The sequence below is a fragment of the Schistocerca americana genome, chromosome X (genome assembly GCF_021461395.2).
Source record: "Schistocerca americana isolate TAMUIC-IGC-003095 chromosome X, iqSchAmer2.1, whole genome shotgun sequence".
Lineage (NCBI taxonomy): Eukaryota > Metazoa > Arthropoda > Insecta > Orthoptera > Acrididae > Schistocerca > Schistocerca americana.
This window is the reverse complement of record NC_060130.1, coordinates 584,184,896-584,207,323: the sequence shown is the minus strand read 5'-3', so window position 1 is coordinate 584,207,323 and position 22,428 is coordinate 584,184,896. Positions and strand designations below refer to the sequence as shown.

The window sequence follows — 22,428 nt, the reverse complement described above, 5'->3', positions numbered from 1 at the left end:
CTGCTCATCGCCTCGCCTTCCATGTTCGCATACTATCCTCAACTCGCGTTCTGTATCAAAGCTCATCAATTTACCCCATCTTCTTCTCCTCTTGGAGCACCTTCGTACTCAATACATTAATCAGAAAACCTAACCCAGCACCCTCTAACCCACCCACTAACCACCAACCGAGGTACCCTGCTGCGACACTGCATCCACGTCCTACCTTCCATGCACCTCCATATCTTGGCCAAAGAAGAAATGTCGCCCGCATCTCGTGGTCGTGCGGTAGCGTTCTCGCTTCCCACGCCCGGGTTCCCGGGTTCGATTCCCGGCGGGGTCAGGGATTTTCTCTGCCTCGTGATGGCTGGGTGTTGTGTGCTGTCCTTAGGTTAGTTAGGTTTAAGTAGTTCTAAGTTCTAGGGGACTGATGACCATAGATGTTAAGTCCCATAGTGCTCAGAGCCATTGAAGAAATGTCTCTCGCGATACACCCTTCTTTCCAGCCCGAGTCAACAACTCTCCACATGACCCAATCCGACCACTTTCTCCCTTATCCATCCTCTTCCTCGATAACCATGAGCTGCTTTCTATGGTTCTACAAGGTCCCATTGTAGTATTCATCATATCACCTCCATCAGGAACATGACCATTTTTATGCACCACCAGCATCATCACTATAGCATGGAAGCATCAACTTCAGCTTCAATTATTGTGTAAAATCATTTAATTTAAATCATAAAAATATCTTCATCAATGTACGGCTTAAAACAGAATTTGTTTCAGCTGTTTTGTATAATTAAAACTTTGGCTGAAGAGCCTCTGCCAGTCGCCTTTGCCCCTCAATTGGTCTGATTGTGCACTGAAATTGTCTAACAACTAAGTCGAAATTTGTGTCTAAGGAATATATGAATATACCCTGCCCACTCACACTAACTTGACTACCTGTCGAGAGACTGAGTAACCACCAGTTGTAGCACAGGCCGCTGTGAGACCTGCAGGAAGAGTGTCAGTGAGGCTCTGGAAGGTACTGACAGGATGTGGAGCCATGCCGACTTCAGAGCCGTGGTCAGCTGAACTACATTTCTCGGTTGCGGATCCATGCCTCGAACGGCGTGATCGAGGTGGTCCAACAGATTCTCGACTAGGTTTGAATCCGAGGAGTTTGGTCCCCAGGGGAGTACGGTAAACTCATCCTGGTGCTCTAAGAATGACGGACGTACAGTGCTAGCTGTGTGAGATGTTGCATTGTCCTGCTGGTATACGCTATCGGGCCGAGGAGAAACAAACAGCATGTACGGGTGTACATTGTCCTCGAGGATACATGCATACTTGTGTTGATCCATTGTACCTTCCAGAATAACTAGCTCACCCAGGGAATACCACGATAACATTTTCTGTATCATAACGTTCCCTTCTGGTTCCAGGGTGTTTCCTTTCAGACGTTTCACGCCGTACACGTCGACGGCCATCTGTCCAATGGAGAATAAAAAGTTATTCATCTGGAAAGGTCACCTGCCGCCGCTCAGTGTACGTCCAGTTGCGATACTGTCGAGCAAATTCTAGCCTTCGTCGGTGACGAACAGCAGCTACCATGGGTGCACGAGCCACGCGCCTGCTGTGGAGACCCATATACAGCAACGTTTGCTGAACAGTCGTTGAGAAGGCGCTGTTGGTAGCCCCTTGGCTATCAGTTTGTTGACAGTTACAAGTCTATTCGCACATTTCCACAACCGTCGTTCACCCCTGTCATCTATAGCCCGTAGTGCATCACAGTTGCCTCGGCACCGATTTTGCCATGCACGGTGTACTTTAACCACGGCGGCACGCGAACAGTTTATAAACTCAGCCGTTTCGGAAATCCTTCCACCCTTGGCCCGTAAGCCAATAATCATGCACTTCGAGATGTCAGCTAAAACTCTGCGTCTCCGCATCACGGCAACGACTTCACTGTTTACGACGTCCCCCTGCTAGTGCTGCCACCTGCCGTCTGTGAGTGATTATCGCTCGTTGACTTCGAACATAGGCTGTTGTCACATTAATCTTACTGTACCGTGTATAAAACTTACATTTAACGATATGGAAAATGTAAAGAACTGATTATTTATCAAGTCTGAATACATCGAAAATCAAAGTCGAATTAATCCCAAACGCCGGCCGTGGTGGCCGAGCGGTTCTAGGCACTACAGCCTGGAACCGCGAGACCGCTACGGTCGCAGGTTCGAATCCAGCCTCGGGCATGGACGTGTGTGGTGTCCTTAGGTTAGTTAGGTTTAAGTAGTTCTAAGTTCTAGGGGACTGATGACCTCAGATGTTAAGTCCCATAGTGCTCAGAGCCAACTGAACCTTTTTTTTTTTTAATCCCAAACAAAATGGATGAGTTCGATAGGAATTACAATATGAGATGGGATGAAGAGCTTAGCGGACCTTATTCAGGTTCCTGATGAATAGAGTGTGACAGTCTTCAATCTTAGCGAATGGCCCATTTCCAACGACCCTGACGTCACACTGTAAATTGTCTTTCGTTCTCCCCGTCATCTTCGTCGAATTAGGCTGTCAGCTCGCTGCGCTGTGCCGAGAAGGTGTGAGTGAGAGGGTGTTTTGTACGTTGCCGCAGCTCGGCGGCGGGCTGAGCATCCGCGCGCTCAAGAAGCTGGCGGCGACGCGCGGACGCCCGCACAAGCGCAAGCTGCTTTCTGACGAGGACAGCAGCTGCTGCAGCTCCGACGAAGACGACGAGGACGACGAGGACTCGTCGGCGGCAGCGGCGGCGGCTGCGGCGGCGGCGTCGGTGGCGGCGTCGGCGGCGGCGGCGGTGGCGATGGCAGCGGCGGCGGCCAAGCGAGCGGCCGTGCTCAGCCCCGCGTCCTCGTCCTGCCACTCGTCGTCGGCGGCGGCCGCGCTGCCCTCCGACCACAGCCCCAAGCCCGACGACCCCGACGGCCAGCCCGGGCCCCCAGGTAAGCGCCAGTTCTCTCAACTCTGACCTCAGCTATTGCAAAAACGCCAGCGATATCGAAAAGAAGGTTGCCTACTAGTGACAGGGCGCAAAGCGATCATCCTGATAAGTGCTTCCAGTTTCTTAGTTTTTAAAATTATTTTACAGTTATCTAGTCCCCCTATTGGGGGCGGGCTGCCATCGGTCAAATTGCCCTTCTTCTGCCATTGTATTATAAAATTTACAATTTGAATATCAATGTTTAAGAAGGTAAAATACGCGACGATGTTTATGAAAAGATGATTGTGATTTGGTGTACATTCTTTTTATTACGACCATAATATGACGGGGCTCCTGCTAATTGTGAGTAACTACTGGGATGTGGGAAGTGCTGGGGGAAGATGTTACATACAGGGTGAAAATTATTTAAACCGGAGAATTCTAGGAGGTTGCATGGGACACCAAAACAATTGGCTGTGGTGTACGGGAAGGTGTCGTCGTTGAGTGACTGTAGGGGGATACGAGATGACTTGGACAGGATTTGTGATTGGTGTAAAAAATGGCAGCTAACTCTAAATATAGATAAACGTAAATTAATTCAGATGAATAGGAAAAAGAATCCTGTAATGTTTGAATACTCCATTAATAGTGTAGCGCTTGACACAGTCACGTCGATTAAATATTTGGGCGTAACATTCCAGAGCGATATGAAGTGGGACAAGCATGTAATGGCAGTTGTGGGGAAGGAGGATTGTCGTCTTCGGTTCATTGGTAGAATTTTGGGAAGATGTGGTTCATCTGTGAATGAGACCGCTTATAAAACACTAATACGACCTATTCTTGAGTACTGCTCGAGCGTTTGGGATCCCTATCAGGTCGGATTGAGGGAGGACATAGAAGCAATTCAGAGGCGGGCTGCTAGATTTGCTACTGGTAGGTTTGATCATCACGCGAGTGTTACGGAAATGCTTCAGGAACTCGGATGGGAGTCTTTAGAGGAAAGGAGGCGTTCTTTTCGTGAATCGCTACGCAGGAAATTTAGATAACCAGCATTTGAGGCTGACTGCAGTACAATTTTACTGCCACCAACTTACATTTCGCGGAAAGACCACAAAGATAAGATAAGAGAGATTAGGGCTCGTACAGAGGTATGTAGGCAGTCAGTTTTCCCTCGTTCTGTTTGGGAGTGGAACAGGGAGAGAAGATGCTAGTTTTGGTACGAAGTACCCTCCACCACGCATCGTATGGTGGCTTGCGGAGTATGTATGTAGATGTAGATGTAGATGAAGCTTTTTCTCGTATAGCAAAATTACCTATGAGCATTTTTAATCGCATAATCGCTCTGAGCACTCGTTAAATTGTGCATAACATGAGGACGGATCAGACTAATGTCAGAAATGTCCTTAATGAGAATCCATTTCACTTACAGAGAGTGCACGACCTGGAAACATACAATTATCCTCTCAGAGCACAGTTTTCGCATTTGCATGGAACAATGTCAAACGCATCCTACTTTTTCTGTCCTCTGTAGTGTTAACAGGTGAAGGAACGTTTGGGCGAGATTGGGTTTTCAACATCCACAATTCGCATGTTTTGAGTGAGATTAATCCACATGTCACATTTACTCCCGCTCGACAGTTGCCGTTCTACTTGAATGTGTGGGCAGATGTTGTTGGTGACTGTTTAATTGGGCTGTATCTTCTATCTAAGCCATTAAATGACAGGCATTATTATTGTTTCCTCCCCAGACTATTGTCAGAGTTGTTGGGTGACGTGCCACTCGCTAAAAGACAGCGCACTTTGTTCCAGCATTACGCGGCGCCGACACATTTTGGTCGTCCTGTGCGTTGATTCTTAAACGGACAGTTTCCAGAAAAGTGAATTGGCAGTGGTAGTCCTGTACCATAACCTACTCGACTCCCTATTTGACATCTCTTGGCTTTTCTGTGTGACGTGAAATGTGCAACCTTGTTTACAAAGCCCCTGTTGAATCAGAAGAGGACCTGATTGCCCAGATACCGGCAGCAGCAGCTGCAGCAGTAAGAATTAAGGACACTCCTGTAGTCTTTGACCGTGTTAGATAGAACATGACGTGCCGGTGTAACCTTTGTTTACAAGTCAATGGAGGCATTTTTGAACCTCTACTTCAAATGAGGTAATTGTGTTTTGTTAATGTTTTTATCTCTTGATAATAAAGAATTAAAAACTTGTTTGTATAACTTTTTGTCCTCACGGGAAAAAACATTAGAAAAAGTATTTTCATTGTCTCATGCAACCTCCCAGAGTCTATTAGTTCAGTTAATTTAAAAAATCCTCACAGGAAAATATGACATTAAAGAAAAGTATATTTTTTCGGTATCCTGTGCAACTTGCCAAAGTTTGTTGGTTTAAATAATTTTCACCCTATAGAAAAAAATCTGGGAGGGAAGTGATAGGAGGGGTGTAGATGTTGAGTGGGATGTCAGCTGGGCAAAGAATTTTTATTTACGATGGTCAGAGTCGGTTATGGTTCCAAGGAAGAAGAAATTGCAGGGATCAGTTCATGGTCTGAGAGTGGAAGGTGACTAGTATTATTTTGGAAAAGCTCATAGTGTGTTTGGAGATAAAGAGAAGGTGGAATGTGCTCCTAGAGGAACGGCCTACTGGCTTTCAAGGATGGAGAAGACTAGGGGGTTGTTGGGAATCAATTTTACGGGAGATGTAGGAGAGGCGAAGGTGTTCTAGATGTGGGAACTTAATGAGCCGCTCCAGGATACGAGTGGGAGAAGGTAGTCGGATACCGAAAGCGATGTCAAGTGCATGTTCTTCCAAGATTTGGTGGGAGCAGAAGTTTGTGCTGCAGGGGCATAGTAAGAAAGGAGCAGACTCGGGTTTTATGTGTATAGATGATGGTTGGTTAGTAGTTGTAGTCTAATTTGGGCTCTCTTTTGTATGGTTACTAGCTGAGGGTTGCAGGTTACTTTTTTCATCGAGTATTTCTTTATTCGGTTACTTTTAGCAATCAGACCCAGATGACTGCGCGACGTCACAGTTAAGGCTCTCCATCTGCTTCTGTCTCTTTCTGTCAGTCTCCAGTTCCCTAAGACTCCCAACTGCAACAAGTCTTGTCTTACTCCATCCATCCACCTCTTCCTGGGTCTTCCCACTAGTCTGCTGCCGGACGAGATCCATTGCACTTTTGCGCTGTCTCCTTGTTTCCATTCTCTCTACGCGTCCAGCCCATTGGAGTCTTTTGCTTTTCATATTACAACGATGTTAGCCTCCTTGTATAGCTCTTCTAGTTCTAGATTGTGCGCCTTCTCTATTCTCCACCAGTTATATCCCAGACCGTGCCATATATTTGTCTGTGGCCGTACTCTCAAATGTTAGCAGTCGGTTAACATCATTCTTTTGACTACTCCAGAGTTGATAACCATATTGATGTTTTATATAGTCTTAGTTGTAGTTGCTTAGATACGTTTCTAGATTTTAATACAGGATTTAGAGAGTAATACCATCTGTTTCCTGGCTACAGTCTTACTCTAATCTCTGCTTAAGTTGATATCACCTTACTTCACTAAAAACTGACGCAAGATATTCGAATCCTTTCACGCGCTTGTAACTGAAATAGTTCACTGTCAGATCTTGTGAGTTATGGAACTTTCTTTTAATGGGCATTTAGTCAATGTTTAAGTGTCCGTCCCTGGTAGCTGAGTGGTCAGCGCGACGTAATGTCATACCTAACGGCCCGGGTTCGATTCCCGGCTGGGTCGGAGATTTTCTCCGCTCAGGGACTGAGTGTTGTGTTGTCCTTATCATCATTTCATCTCCATCGACACCCAAGTCGCCGAAGTGGCGTCAACTCGAAGGACTTGCACCAGGCGAACGGTCTACCCGACGGGAGGCCTTAGCCACACGGAAAAAAAAGTGTTTCAGTTCTAATTTGTTGCCAGAATATCGGTGCCACTAGTTCCATGGTCTTAACATTTCCTTTGAGTTCTTCTTATGTGCATTCTATTAGGCAAATGTCATCCACACAGGCCAGATAGCTAATATTCTCATTGTCGATTTGAGCACCCTGAAATTTCTCTTTGTTGAACTCCCGCTTTATCTTTTCGAGTGCCAGATTGAAAAGGTCAAGTAATAATCCATTTCCTTGTCTTAACGCTGTTTCATTTAGGCGGATTGGACGCTTGTGGATTTCCGGGACGGCATACTTGGGTGTCTGAGTGTTTACTGGAATGATAGAAAGGTATCGCTGGTTGCGCCTGAAAGTGAAGTTGTCGAGATGCAGTTGGAGGATTCATTGGGAAACCTTTTCATACAAGTCTCTGAAAAGTTTTACTTCTAATTTTAACAAGTGCTATAATGTTATATGCCTTCTTTCAAGAGCTCCACAAGGCGTTTCAAAATAATGCCGAAAAACGTCGAGGTCTGCATAATTTCCGTGCCGTGTGGTGTCGTTCGATGGAATTTCCAGACGTGAGTTTGTATACTTACTTTGTTCCTCCGAACACCTCGGCGTGTTCCTATATATATTGACGCTCCCTGCAGAGAACCTGTACTCACAAACCCATTATAAAACCATTGCTGAGATAATATTTAGGGGTCGCTTGTACGAAATTCCGCCCGGATATCTTCTACTCTCCTGAGAATAAACTTGTGACCATGAGTTAAGGTATCACCGAGATGTACGAGAAACCTGTTACGTGGCGACAACGTGACCACTAACGTTTCTTGGCAGTATTATGATACGTGACAAGTGACATGAACACGAAATGTTGCAGAAAACCAGCCATGTGTGCACTTAATGGGTGTGGTGTTTGTCCGTCAGTATGAGATGCGATGCCTTTGCTTGGAAATACAAGATGCACAACAACACTACTGCAAATCATATCGTTGGACTAACGCCCTCTGGATGTCAGCAGTGGTCCGCGGTGGCGGTATTAAGTCTACAGTCCTTCGAGCTAGATTGTCACAAGCATTTTCAACCGAAAAACGAAAAACGAGATGGTATCTATAGGCGCCTGACTTCTTCAGGTAGTCGTCCACTAGACAAACCCTCTTTAGAACAGGCATAATCATCTTTCAGGTGGAACGAAGTAGACGCACATTCCATTTAAGATGCCATCATTATAGATCGCAGCCATCACAGTATGCTTGGACAATACACATTGTTGTACGTGACCCTAGACATGATGTCGTTCCAGACATCGCTAATCGCTCTCTTTGCAGACCGTGACGATTTCAGCGTTCACAAGGGACGCTGGTTATGTGAGTGTCCTGTAAAACGCTTCAGGTCTGCTCATACGCCAGCAGGGATCTACTCCCATTGTTAGTAGCAATCACTACATCGATTGTTAGAGCAACCACGTCTTCTGCCGTCGGTATATTCCGCAAAATTTGTGGAATTCGCGAATGGTTTCTGAGACTAACTACAATTCTAAATTCCCTATACTCCACGTCACTTGCGTTTTCTAAACAAACCAGAAGAACAGAGCTCTACTACATTAAAAAATACTATTGCTTAAACACTGATAAACGTTCAAAGTGCCTTCTGGTACGTTATCTGTGACTGTTCAAATCAACAGTGGCCCTAGAAAATGGTCGTGACTGTGTGGGTGACGCTGGCGAAGGCGACAGTTTACTCCGATACAATACATCCGCTTCACGAACTTCGTCACTGCACCACTCGCACTTTTACGGCCACTCACACTGTGTGTGGAGTGCTCTAAGCCTGATTCGAGGATTTCTTTGGCGCCTATTGAAGTATTCCTTGTACAATTGGCCTACCTTTTACCTGATTATCACCAATAGCTCCGCTTGCTGGTCCTGACGGGCCATTCGATACCGACCATCCGCCGTGTCATCTTCTGCCATTGGTGATATTCGGATGTGGTATGGAGGGGCATGGGACCAGCATGTCGCTCTATCCGTCGTTGTCCGTTTCCCACTCCTAGGAGACACTATTTCTCGCTCTGTTAGCTCCTCAGTTGGCATCACGAGACTGAACGCAACCTGTTCCACCACCCGACGCTGCAAGTATCTCATAAGAAAGACTAATAACAGCAATAGCAGGCAAGTTTCATACAGCAATCAGATGTTGGGGTATGACTCTGCAAAAGTTCACTTGCCGATACCTGCTAAGATCCTAGCACTCTTTCGACTCACAAGGGCTAAATTCCACCGAATTACTTAGAAATCAATTAGAACATCTAATATGCCATACAGACTTTGTGGAACAGTTCATGGTTTTCAATAACTTTAGCCAGAACCTCTTCTGGGACTCCCTAATAATTCTGTCACATTTAGATGGTAGGTACCTAATTACTGGTGTAAGAGCAGTCTCCTGAACGTCCAGAAAGAGTTAGCACAGCAATGACGAATACTTCATTGAAGTGACAGCCTCCAGCAGCCAGCATCCACCATACTGCTCTCTAAGCTGTTGTCAGGTTGCCATCTATTTAAGCCGTTACTTGTTAATAAAGTTAACTGGCATCACGAATCTGCACCCTTTTCCAGTCCACCCATCAAGGACAAATCCCTGGCAGTACTGGCAACGGAATCTGTGTCCTTTGCGTAGCAGTCAGACACTCTAATTATTAAGCTGCGGAGGCGCTTCCAGATGTTGGACGAAAATATGGGAATACAAAAAACATAACACATTACCAAGCCTAAAACGGTGTAAGAAACTCGCTAGCATTCAAAAGAGCTTCCATTAGTCTCGGAATGGATAAACACAGTCCTGTATGGTTTTCAAGGGAATGTCATACCACTCTTCCTGCAAGATAATGGCAACTTCAAGTAAAGATGATGAAGGCGAATCATGCACCCTTCTCACCAAAGTAGACCACAAAGGCTCAAAATATTGAGATCTGGCGATTGTAGTGGCCAGAGGAGAAACGACACTTCATCCTCATGCTCACAAAACCAGTCCTGCACGATGTGAGTTGTATGAACAGGAGTCTTGTCGCAGCATCACCATTCGGGAAGAAACGTTGTACTATAGGATAGACCTAATCAGCCAAAATGGTCACACAATTACCCCTGGCAGTAATGCGACCTTGTAGAGTAACCATGGGACTCATGCAATATCACAATACAGTTGCCCAAATCATCACAGAACTCCCGCCATGTTGGGACGTAAACACGGCCAGATGTTGGAAACAGTGTGAATCAAGACTCATCCGACCAAATTATTTTCTTCCACTGCTCTATGGTCCAAGTTTTATGACTTCACTTTTCGTGTTGCAGGCATTTGCTTCAGTGATGAGTGGTTTTGGAATTCCCTGCTTCTGGAGGTCCCTTCGTACTTCGTGTTGTTTTTGTTCTGACAGAGTTCGCGAGTACGACATTCAATTTTGCAGTGTCTTTTGCTACACTCATTCCCATAGTTTTCGTCACCATCTTCTCCAGTGACCGTCTGTCACTTTCACTCAATACACATTTTTGTTCTGATTTTGACTTGGCAGATGATGCTTTTCCACTTTCCCTTAATGCGGTATAAATCTTATGCCACGGTGGCTCTTGAAACACGAAACACTTCGGCTGGTTTGGTCACGGAAGCAAACCTGCAAGCTTGAGTAGCACTTGCGTTTATGTTCATGCATGCATTTCTCGCGGTGTTTTCATATTTTCGTCCAACCCCTGTATTTCACTATCTCTAACAGGATTTCGTATAAGATCCACAACAGCTTCCAAATTTCATCTGGCGACCCTGCCAGGATCTCACGAAGAAGACTAACGCAACTTCGATACTGACAGGTGGTGGCGGAGCAGGGGGCGGCGGTACGTCGGTGAAAGACCTGGAGCACGCCATGTCGAAGCACCTCCCGGCGGCCACTCCACCACAGCAGCAGCAGCAGCAGCAGCCGACGGACTTCAGCACGGACGCGCTTCTGAAGCAGCAACAGCAGCAGCAGCAGCAGCAGCAGCGGAGTACGATCCAGTGGATCGGCGCGCATCACCTGGGGGCGCACGGCGCGCACCAGGCGACGGCGGCCGGCCCGCTGCCCGCGTCGGCGCTGCTGCGCCAGCTGTACGCCAACCGCGAGAGTGTCATCCGCGCCAACGTGCACGCTGCCGCCGCCGCGCGCGGCTCCTCCGCCTACTACACCGCCGACCAGGTTAGTCAGCGAATCAAACCAAATACTGGCCTACCTCACAACTTTCGATCGTCTTCTCTATAGATAAACTGCACTACTTGAAAGTTGCCAACAACTAACAATGTGTGGTTGTGTAGTTTTGTCGGTATTGGGAAAGCGAAGCATTGAACGAAAGCAGGAAAGTTAGAATCTGACGTTCCATCAATTTCTAGGTCACTAGAGAAGGAACCCTACTACATACGGGAAAGGATAAGGAGAAGGAACTGGCTCTGCATTGCTCACATTTTAAATCAGCCTAAGTAAGGGTCGACAAACTCGCTTTGACCCGCGAGACATGCCTAAACTTCTCACTCCTCCAATGTCAATAATTACACTACTGGCCATTAAAATTGCTGCACCACGAAGATGACGTGCTACAGACGCGAAATTTAACCGACAGGAAGAAGATGCTGTGATATGCAAATGATTAGCTTTTCAGAGCATTCACGAAAGGTTGGCGCTGGTGGCGACACCTATAAAGTGCTAACATGAGGAAAGTTTCTGTTGTGTACATAGTTCCGCGTAGTCAGCGCGTAAATAACTTTCCCACTAGAGCACGCCCCACTAAGCACAACAGCGCAGGCGCAGCGCTCGTTCGTCTCCGCACTACGAGATGGCGCTGCCTTAGAGACGGACCAAATTCTGCTTCCGCCAATCCGCGTATTAATATGTAACGCACCCAATGAGATTGCTGCTAACGTAGAACCTTTTCTCCTCGCGGATCACACTCGCGCAGTGATACCTGAACGCGCGAGGTATTATAACGAGTGTACAGACCTCCGATTAGTCAGTGTGCATCAGTCTGCTTTAGTCTGCATTTGTCTGTACCAGTCTATAGTCAAGTTTCAGACTGCGCCTAATAAGATTATCATATTCCTGTACATAGCCATGAAGAGAAATGTATAGACACTTCGTCAAGTATCAGAGATACGTGAGAATAAGATTAACTTACCAAGACCAAAGTAACTTCAGATTGTCAATTGTAAACAGCATCCAGAATCAAGTTACGTAATATCTATGCTTTTTATTATTTTAATAAATGTGTGTGAAAATTAATCGAGTTCTGTTTAAAGTTGGTCACTGTCAATCTGCTACTCTAAGCGTGCAAGTGGCATTACTATCGTCTGACCTAACGGCAGAAGATAAACACGCCACGATAAAACCACGATACATATTCCTGACATTCGCCTACTTCGTTAGAGCGACAAGTCAACTAATCTGATGGTGTGTGTACCGAAGGTCTTGCAGTACGCACACCACAGTTTCCAACCGATTTCTCATACACGAACAGCAGTTGAGCGGCGTTGCCTGGTGTAACGTTGTTGTGATGCCTCGTGTAAGGAGGACAAATGCGTACCATCACGTTTCCGACTTTGATAACGGTCGGATTGTAGCCTATCGCGATCGCAGTTTATCGTATCGCGACATTGCTGCTCGCATTGGTCGAGATCCAATGACTGTTAGCAGAATATGGAATCGATGGGTTCCGGAGGGTAATATGGAACGCCGTGCTGGATCCCAACGACCTCGTATCACTAGCAGTCGAGAAGACAGGCATCTTGTCCGCGTGGCTGTAACGGATCGTGCAGCCACGTCTCGATCCCTGAGTCAACAGATGGGGACGTTTGCAAGACAACAACCATCTGCACGAACAGTTCGACTACGTTTGTAGCAGCATGGACTATCAGCTCGGAGACCATGGCTGCGGTTACCCTTGACGCTGCATCACAGACAGGAGCGCCTGCAATGGTGTACTCAACGACGAACTTGGGTGCACGAATGGCAAAACGTCATTTTTTCGGATGAATCCAGGTTCTGTTTACAGCATCATGATGTTCGCATCCGTATTTGGCGACATCGCGGTGAACGCACATTGGAAGCGTGTATTCGTCATCGCCATACTGGCGTATCACCCGGCGTGATGGTATGGGTGCCATTGGTTACACGTCTCGGTCACCTCTTGTTCTCATTGACGGCACTTTGAACAGTGGACGTTACATTTCAGATGTGTTACGACCCGTGGCTCTACTCTTCATTCGATCCCTGCGAAACCCTACATTTCAGCAGGATAATGCACGACCACATGTTGTAGGTCCTGTACGGGCCTTTCTGGATACAGAAAATGTTCGACTTCTGCCCTGGCCAGCACATTCTCCACATCTCTCACCAATTGAAAACGTCTGGTCAATGGTGGCCGAGCAACTGGGTCGTCACAATACGCCAGTCACTACTCTTGATGAACTGTGGTATCGTGTTGAAGCTTCATGTGTAGCTGTACCTGTACACGCCATCCAAGCTCTGTTTGACTCAATGCCCAGGCGTATCAAAGCCGTTATTATGGCCAGAGGTGGTTGTTCTGGGTACTGATTTCTCAGGATCTATGCACCCAAATCTTGTGAAAATGTAAACACATGTCAGTTCTAGTATATTATATTTGTCCAATGAATACCCGTTTGTCATCTGCATTTCTTCTTGGTGTAGCAATTTTAATGGCCAGTAGTGTAAAACCCTTTAGCTACTTAGCTACTCGATGTCCGGCCTCTGGGCTGGAATATGTACACAGCTATCAGTCCATAACTTGCCTTCAGCTGGTCCCTGCTGTTGTGTACGTCTTCGTACACAGTGATAAGGAGTGGGGAGCTACAGAGTGCTACGGCTACTGTCGTCCAAAGAAAGCTGGACAAGAGCAGAAATGATTAGCGAACAAGTTAACACAGCAAACAGAAGATTTAAGTAATTTGTATTTTTCCGAGCGTACGCAGACTCATTACAAATAATGCAGCAAGAATTAAAGTTCAGCTCTCAATGTCAACAAGGATGAGTCTCTCTGAACTAAAGCACGAAATAGGGTATCGGGGCCGCGACTAGGCGGCATCTGCGTAGCGTCAGTAGCGACGTGGCTCCAACGCGAGTGGGCTGCGTGCCTACCGCCAGACGTCCTATACTGCGGCAGAAGAGGGCGCTCAGAGTCCACAGCCGCTGGAGGCGTGGCTAAGCTGGTGCGCACCTTTGGCTCCGCCAGATCCCGCACGACCACTGTCGGGAAATAAGTAATTCCGTTGCCAGCTTTATGACGTCCGTGGGATGGCATCGAAATGTGATACCACACCTAGCAATGTCTACAATGACAAAACAAGAATACAGATCAAAGTCAATAGTCAAAAGTCACACAAAAATGCCAACTCTTCAAGTTCCCATGAAAACAAATGTAAACTTGTTTCATTACTTAGACCTGGCCAAGTCTGTCTATTCCATAAAATCTCACCTCCAGCTAGTTAACGAATCCTCGATTTGATACCAGCTTCTCCGCATCTTGCACGTGGGGCACCATAAATCATACTCCAGCACATTCAGTTTTCCCTATCGGAAGAAATACTTCGTGGATCACGGTGGTTCACGAACTCTCTGAAGTCATAAACTAGTAGTACTTTCGAACCGGCACGTCCATTTCAGAAAGTCCGCCATTCCAACATCCAAAAGGGTTACTGATCGAATTCCCCGATTTACTTAACTTCAGACGTGCAAGAATCGAATATTGGATAGAGCTTATATTAAATTATTTGTATAACTATTAGTTGTTTTAAGAAATTCGGCAGTCCAATAAATCCTAAAGGCTCATCTTAAATCATACGAGGGTTGGAAATCAAAAAGTGGCAACTATTTATTCACAGTCGATACAAAAGAGTTACGCGTTTGCACCTGTTACTGTCCTTCAAAGTAGTCACCTGCGTTGTGTAGAACCCGTTGCCAGCTATGTGGAAGGCGTAGTATACCGTTAGCAGAGTCTGTTCTGTTGATGGTGCGAATGGAGCGGTCTAAAGTTATGGTGATTCTCGTGTACGGCTGTGATGTTGTTATCCTAACGCATTACGTTCCTCCACGGCAGACCGTCAGTGCACAGTATTACTGCCCATTTTCGGAGCATCACCTGCTACCAGCTTTGTGCAAGAAGCGGCGACACTTTCTGTGCAACCCACTCATCATTTTGCACGACAATGCACGGGCGCATACAGCGCTAGCTGTGGCTGCTCTGTTCGGTCGATGGGACTGGGAAGTACTGTACCATCCGCCATACTCCTCGCACTTAAGTCCTTCTGACTTTGATTTGATTCCGAAGATGAAGGAACCACTTAGTGGCATTCACTTCAGAACTGTTCCAGAGATTCGACAGGCAGTAGACCGCTCCATTCGCACCATCAACAGAACAGGCTCTGCTAACGGTGTACTACGCCTTCCACATCGCTGGCAACGGGTTCTACACGACTCTTGTGATTACTTTGAAGGACAGTAACAGGTGCAAACAAAGTAACTCTTTTGTATCGGTTGTGAATAAATAGTTGCCACTATATAAGTTCCAACCCTCGTACGTAACTAGTAAATAAACGTTTCACCATTTCTGGTATACTATTGGAAATAACTGTTCTTAAATAATGTATACTTCAGATCAAAATAAGTGTATGTAAGTCTTTATGTAGGTTTCCGTTATTTCTAGTACTAACTCTGTCATCCAGGCTGTTCGCTGAGAAAATGGATAAGTTGTCCCATTTACTGTAAATTTCGTTAAAGAATCAATACCCTTCTAGCTGACAGTATACCCAATTATTTGGCCAATTTTATGCGGGGCTTCATTAAATTTACACTACCAATAATCATGTTACACACTATCTTACTTTTCCTAATGAGTTTTTCCAAAATACAACACCGTATGACGTAACTGAAGAAAATTAAACAATTTACGCCACATTTCAATTATTTTCACCTTACCTGATCGCATCATATTGCAGATACACTTGCTTAGGCGTTTCAGAATTATTTGTATTGCGTGTTCCTCTCAGTCGAATTTGTAATCAATTCCAGAAATTTGATGGTGTCAGATGGAATGAACACAGCGAGTCTTTTCAAAGTTTAATGACAATGAATTGGCTAAAAACCATTTCTCAATCTTCATGGAGGTTTCATTAACTGTCCTTTCTAAAACTATGCTTGACTTGTCATTTATCAAAAAAATTTTATCAGTTTCCAGTTTTAAAAAATTAGAATTCAGCAACGCTACTGATAGGTCGCTAGCATGCTCAACAAAACAGAGATTCTAAGATGGAATCTTGGGGGACACTACAGATAAATACTTCCCAGCCGGCTGTCAACATGACAGCTTAAGTAGTGTGCTTTTTGTACTGACTCCTCTTGTTCCCATTACAGCAAAAAATTCCCATGACACAATTATATTCTCATTCACATAAAAGAGCACTGTGTTCACGCCGTCAAATATCTAATATCAGCAAGGTCATGAAAATTTCGCGTAAACGATAATGCAAAAAGCAACAGGAAATCGGCGATTTTTACTGTCATAACGGAAAATTAGTGGTTTTTACGAACTATCGCGTAATTATGCATTTACCCCGTTTTCTTTTGGAAATGTCACGAATCTGAAAGTATCAATTTACTGCTATCGGTATTTGATGGATTTTTGGTGTTGAAATTGCATCTAGACCTTTTTTTTCTCACTGTTGACGTTTGCGCATAACCTTATAGCTACAGATCATTTCTAGTGTGCAAAACTGATTCCCTAGATGCGACGTCAGCTTAAACTACACTATTTCGATCGAAGTCGATTAAGGTAAAAGTCTTATTCGCTTACGGCACATTTACCGACATTGCAGAAAATCGATCCAAAAAATGATGCGTTTTGGAGAGCTCTTTTAATGCGATACTGCACTTACACTGCATATTTTCGTAGTAAGCAAATAAAAATATGAAAACCGACAAATATGGCACTTAAGTTTTGCAAAGATACAGAACGAATAACATGGCACCTGCACAGACTGCTTCTGTCAGTCAATCATAGCACGGGACATTTGAGATCAATAAATGTAATTCAGTTTTGTCAAAAACTGACATGGTATACAAAAGCTGTTTCAAAATAGAGTTTAATTCTTAAAATGAAGAAGAGTAACCGGCCACTGGTAATAACGGAATTTATTAAGAACAAATAGTGCCTTTACCAGTTTCGAACCGACAGGTTCGTCATGAAATGGCTATTTAGTTTAAAATTTCATTTAGGCTATGCTGTACACGTGATGTTGGCTGATTTCCTGGAAGTTCCTTGCCGTAGGGCATCACCACGACAAGGAAATTTCGCGACGATGAAAATCAATCAACATGACGTGTACAGCATGAGCTGCATGAAATTTAAAACGTGATCATCCGTTTGATGATGCACCTGCCGGTTCGAATCAGGAAACGGTGGTATTTGTTCCTAATGAATAACATTATTAACGGTGGCTAGTTGCTGATTTTACTTTATTCTAATAATTAACCGTTCTGATAATTAATCTGTACAAAGTAACTGATATGCGTATTTGCATTTCCAACATAACACCGAAAAACAATTGAATGAGACAAAAATGAATAACATACGGTACTATCAAAATAAACAGTCAAAAAATAACATCGAAGTTGATAAAACATAACATCAAAATCGGGTCAAAACAGCACCAAAAGTGACAAAAAAAACACCGAAATTGGCTATAAAACTGTACGGTTTTCCCTTGTCCTTACCTGTACGATCCATTAGTTTGTCGCCGGAGCTCCAAGCATGATTAAAACAGTCACGGAGATCTAAAAGTTTAATAAGATTATTAATTCAATGTAAGTACTAAAGATAAAATCTGGATATATCGGGTGTTCCTCTTAGGAGTCGTCAGACACGTTCTCTCTGGTGTTTCGTCAGATATTTGCATTTCGTTCTTGCAGTGTGTAGCTTGAGTCAGTCCAAAAAAAAAATACTGCTCATCACGTCTTTGATGCAGCGACCAGTATTAACGGAAAGAGTCGGTTTGTTTCCTGTTACAAATAAAATCGTGTCAAAAGAGGGATTTTGTGTGCCCATTCGATAGAGCGGTCCCAAATTAGTCTAGTGCGATATTCAGCTTAGATGTATGTATTAACGTGGACACAGTAAAAAGTTTGTTCATCTCTCCTTCGTTGTCCGGTTTACTCCGTCTCGTGTGCCGCCATGGCCTGCCGCTATCTTCTACCGCCATGCAGCAGCGCTAGTCAGTCGCAGCCGGACTACTCGTTATTTTTCTTGTTTTACTGTCCCTTTAATTACATATCGCTAAACTGAATATCACACTGGACTAATTCGGATTCACTATATCGAATGGGCACGTAAAATACCTCTTTAAACATAAAATTATTTGTAAATGGAAACGAAACGACTCTTTCGATTGACTCTGGGGGTGGCAGACTACAGCTACAGATTGCAAAAACGAAGTTGAAAATATCTGCCGAAACACGAGAGGAAATGAGCCTGATGACTCTCGGGAGAGACAGCTGGTGCAAGGGGTTCAAGTGGTTCAAGTGGCTCTGAGCACCATGGGACTTAACATCTGAGGTCATCAGTCCCCTAGAACTTAGAACTACTTAAACCTAACTAACCTAAGGACATCACACACATCCATGCCCGAGGCAGGATTCGAACCTGCGACCGTAGCAGTCTCGCGGTTCCGGACTGAAGCGCCTAGAACCGCACGGCCACCGCGGCCGGCGGTGCAAGGGGCGTGGTGTTTTGGAACAGTTTAGCCGTTTCGCGACGCAGTGAGCAGCAGCGGGCTGTTTCGCAGGTGGGCCCCCTGCCGACGCCGCCGGGCAGCGACGGCAGTTCGTACGCGGCGGCCGCGGCGGCGGCGGCTGCGGCGGCGGCGCCGGGCGGCGGCGGCGCGGCGGGCGGCGACGTGGCCTTCAGCAGCCTCGTGTCGTCGTACGCGGCGGCCGCTGCTGCCGCGGCCTCCGGCGCGGGGGCGGCTGCGGGGGCGGCGGCGGGGGCGGGTGCCGCCGCCTCGAGCGCCGCCGCCGCTACTGCCTACGACTACCACTCGGCCATGACTCCGCCCTCGTCCGTGTCGCCGCGCGACAAGCACCAGCAGCAGCTCTTCGACGGTTACCAGTACGAGCTGCCCGCTCAGCCGCTCCCTCTTAAGCCGCAGGTTCGCATACATAATTACTTCGGTAGATTCGTTGACACCACTTACCTTTCTTACTCGCTCTCCAGAACTCTCGGGGAACTAAATTCCTTTATTGTATTTTTCGCCCTCGGCTCTCGTCCGGTCTCGACCTCTTAGCAACTCATTAGCAGACGATCTGTTTAAAAACAAAGAGACAGGGAGACGGTAAACTGGAGCAAGCTCCCTGTTTTAATGTGGATCCTAGAATGTACGGATAACCAACTAACACAGATAAACCAAGATACCGGAAACTGCTCCTTACAAAACGTGCTATATGTCACAATAGAAAACCCACTGCATAACGTATTCTCCAGAAACTGACAATTTATTTACAAGGGTGCACTTAATTTGGAAATTTGTGGTAAGCCCCTAAGGGACGAGACTGCTGAGGTAATCGGTCCCAAGGCTTACGCACTACTTAATCTGACTTAAACTAACTTACGCTACGGACAGCACACGCACTCGAATCTCCGAGGGAGGGTAGGGGGGGGGGGGCACCGGGCGAACCGCGACAAGGCGCCAAGACCGCGCGGCTACCCCGCACTGCGGTGCGCTTAAAACCCACCTCATGATGTCAGTTCAAGAACTACGAGGATATGCTGAAAAGTTATGCCTCCGAATTCTTTATGTTAAAACTCTTAAAATTCTGTAGATTAAACAAAGCTACAACCCTCTGAATTGTAGCGTGTAGAAATGCGCTGTGTAACGTAACTATGTCGGTGTGTGTGAAATGGCATGCCGTAATCGAGTTTCGAGTTCAAAAAGTTCATCCACTCTGCTGTGATATATGAAACAAACTGACGTCTTGGGTTCACTGTGATCGATCATCCTCTGTACAGTCCCAACTTCGTCCCATTCGATTTTCATCTGCTTTCAAAACTTAAATAACACTGCAGAGGACTTCGTTTTAATAGTGGCGAAGCGGTGCAAGCAGAGGTGGTGATGTCGCTCCGCCAACAGAGTCAAATATTCAACAGTGGTGATACCAACAAACTGGTCTCTTATTGGGAGAAATATGTTCATTGCTAGGTTGACTATGTTGAGGAATAAATATGTGGACATAAAGAATAAAGATAAACAATGTTAACACATTCGTTAATTTTACAAAGCCTTAAGAGTTTTCACATAAGCAATTCAGAGTCATTACTTTTCATCACGCCAACATACTTGATTGAGAAGTAGTAGCTTCAAGATCAAGCGAGCCAACAGTGACCAGGAGAGTTGCGTGCTGACCCCGTGCCCTCCCATGCTGCAGCAGAATGACACCAGTGCCAGAAGATGACACAGTGCTCGGGTCCCGTCCGGTCTCGACCTCTTAGCAACTCATTAGCAGACGATCTGTTTAAAAATAAAGAGAAAGGGAGACGGTAAACTGGAGCAAGCTTCCTGGGTTAATGTGGAACCTAGACTGTACAGTAGTGGGCAAAACGAGCGAGACCCCTCGCCTTTTCGTTATGTTGATCCGCACAGCTTTAAAGTCTGCTACACAGCATAACAGGCAAGGCGACGAAGTGCTACCAACATACTATGCACAGGCATGAAATTGACGAACTATCCAAATTTTGTCAGACTATTTTCAACCATATGTAAGACTATACGAGGGTTAGAACTTAAATAGTGACAACTATTTATTCACAACCAATACAAAAGAGTTACATGTTTGCTCCTGTTACTGTCCTTCAAAGTAGGCACCAGCGTTGTGTAGAACCCATTGCCATTACTCGCTAATAACAGTATTTTGTTATTTCGATAAACATCCCGAATGATTGTACATAAGCGGTGACATAAAGATAGAAAATTTATGTTTTAGAGTCCAGAAAGCTCTATGCAACAGAAACCGCAGATCATTTTGCCATTTTCATTGCGAAATTTCCGGCTTATTCATGTCTGGGGTAATAATAGAGGGCTCTTTGTATGGGTTGTCTACTAGCGTCGTGAAAGGTGTTTGCCACTGCAAGGGAGGTCTGGTTTGTTTTCGGTTCTAATCTCAATGGAGGCAGATAGACTATCAGTAAAGCAATTTTAAGAAATTCCCGCGCCCCCAATACGTTTTATTGCCACATTTATTCTGTACTGGCGCCCTGTGGATGTCAATATGAAACTCTTGTGGAATTTCATACTTGTTACTGCTTCCTTTTTCCGCTTCTGTCAATAATTGAATTGACCTACGTGTGGCACTGAATGATTTTTAACTGAATTTCGTTATGAATCTTCATGCATTTCTAAATTTGCGCACTTTCATGGTAGGTCATCAATGGTAATCCACTATGACTGGTCTGAAAAATGACACGAACCGTTTCGCGGCCGAATGCGCATAATATTTTGCTAATTCATAACGATCTTGGGTACTTTGTCTTACTAGAACAGTTGTGTTATCTCGATAAGCTGAAATTCATTTTTTTAGTACAGTTCATACTAATTAGCGTTTCTTCTTTCATTTATATCTTATATTTACGTGTTGTGTTTAACACACTAATCAGCATTAATATAGTCTTACACATGATTGAAAACAGTCTGACAAAGTTCGAATAGTTTGTCAATTTCACGTCTGTGCATAGTATGTTGGTCGCCTAGCCTGTTATGCTGTGTAGCAGACTTTAAAGCTGTGCAGATCAGCATAACGAAAAGGCGAGGGGTCTCACTCGTTTTGTCCACGACTGTACATATTGTTGGCCAATTTTTTACAAGAACATGGAGCCTTGCTTTGCTTACACTTAAAACATCCTGTATTTTGCATTATATGCTTTCAGTTCACTTTGGGGAGATTATCATCCAGTTTACTTACGTGTCCATTTTTCATTCACTTTTTTCCTGGTAACTGTTCTCATTTTATGGAAAGTCAAAAAACAGTACAGTTAAACGAATTTTGTCCTGCATAATCTAATAACATATCTATGCATATCATTGCTCTGGTGTATGTATTAACAAGAGTCTCAACTGTTTCATCATTGCTGTCTTCCTGTACGGAATACACATTGCTCATTATATCCACATCGCTTAGCTGCTAAAAACCAAGTTGATAGGCATCATCTACGTTTTATAACAAGTAGTTTGTTTCAGAAGATCGATCAGATGAGTAGGCACTTCCACTAAAGGCTGGTGCATCATCTCCCAGCAGTAAAACATGAGGGTGCATATATAATACTGTTTCTAAACGAAACTAATTGTTCTAATTATAACAGAATACCTCAGAATTGGGTTTTATTCTTTCTAAAACCGCTAACCTATGCATTGATAACCTACATGCTGATAATCAGGTGGTTGCTGTAGTAGGAAATGAAATTACAAATGCAAACTAACTTCTGTACACAACTATAAGGAAGGAAGGGAGCAAGGAAGGAAGAGCAGGGTTTAATGTCCCATTGACATTGAGGTCATCACA

At 45.0% G+C, this 22,428-nt stretch overlaps 1 protein-coding gene across 1 annotated transcript in view; it reads left to right on the top strand.

Annotated features, from left to right (window-relative positions):
- Positions 1–22,428, top strand: part of LOC124556191 (protein trachealess-like) — a 319,751-nt gene that overhangs the window by 282,486 nt on the left and 14,837 nt on the right. Inside the window, exons 11-14 of the mRNA XM_047130185.1 lie at positions 2,597–2,663; positions 2,808–2,939; positions 10,661–11,022; positions 18,873–19,028. Of these exons, the coding sequence (XP_046986141.1) occupies positions 2,597–2,663; positions 2,808–2,939; positions 10,661–11,022; positions 18,873–19,028 (717 nt within the window). The remainder of the gene's footprint in view (positions 1–2,596; positions 2,664–2,807; positions 2,940–10,660; positions 11,023–18,872; positions 19,029–22,428) is intronic.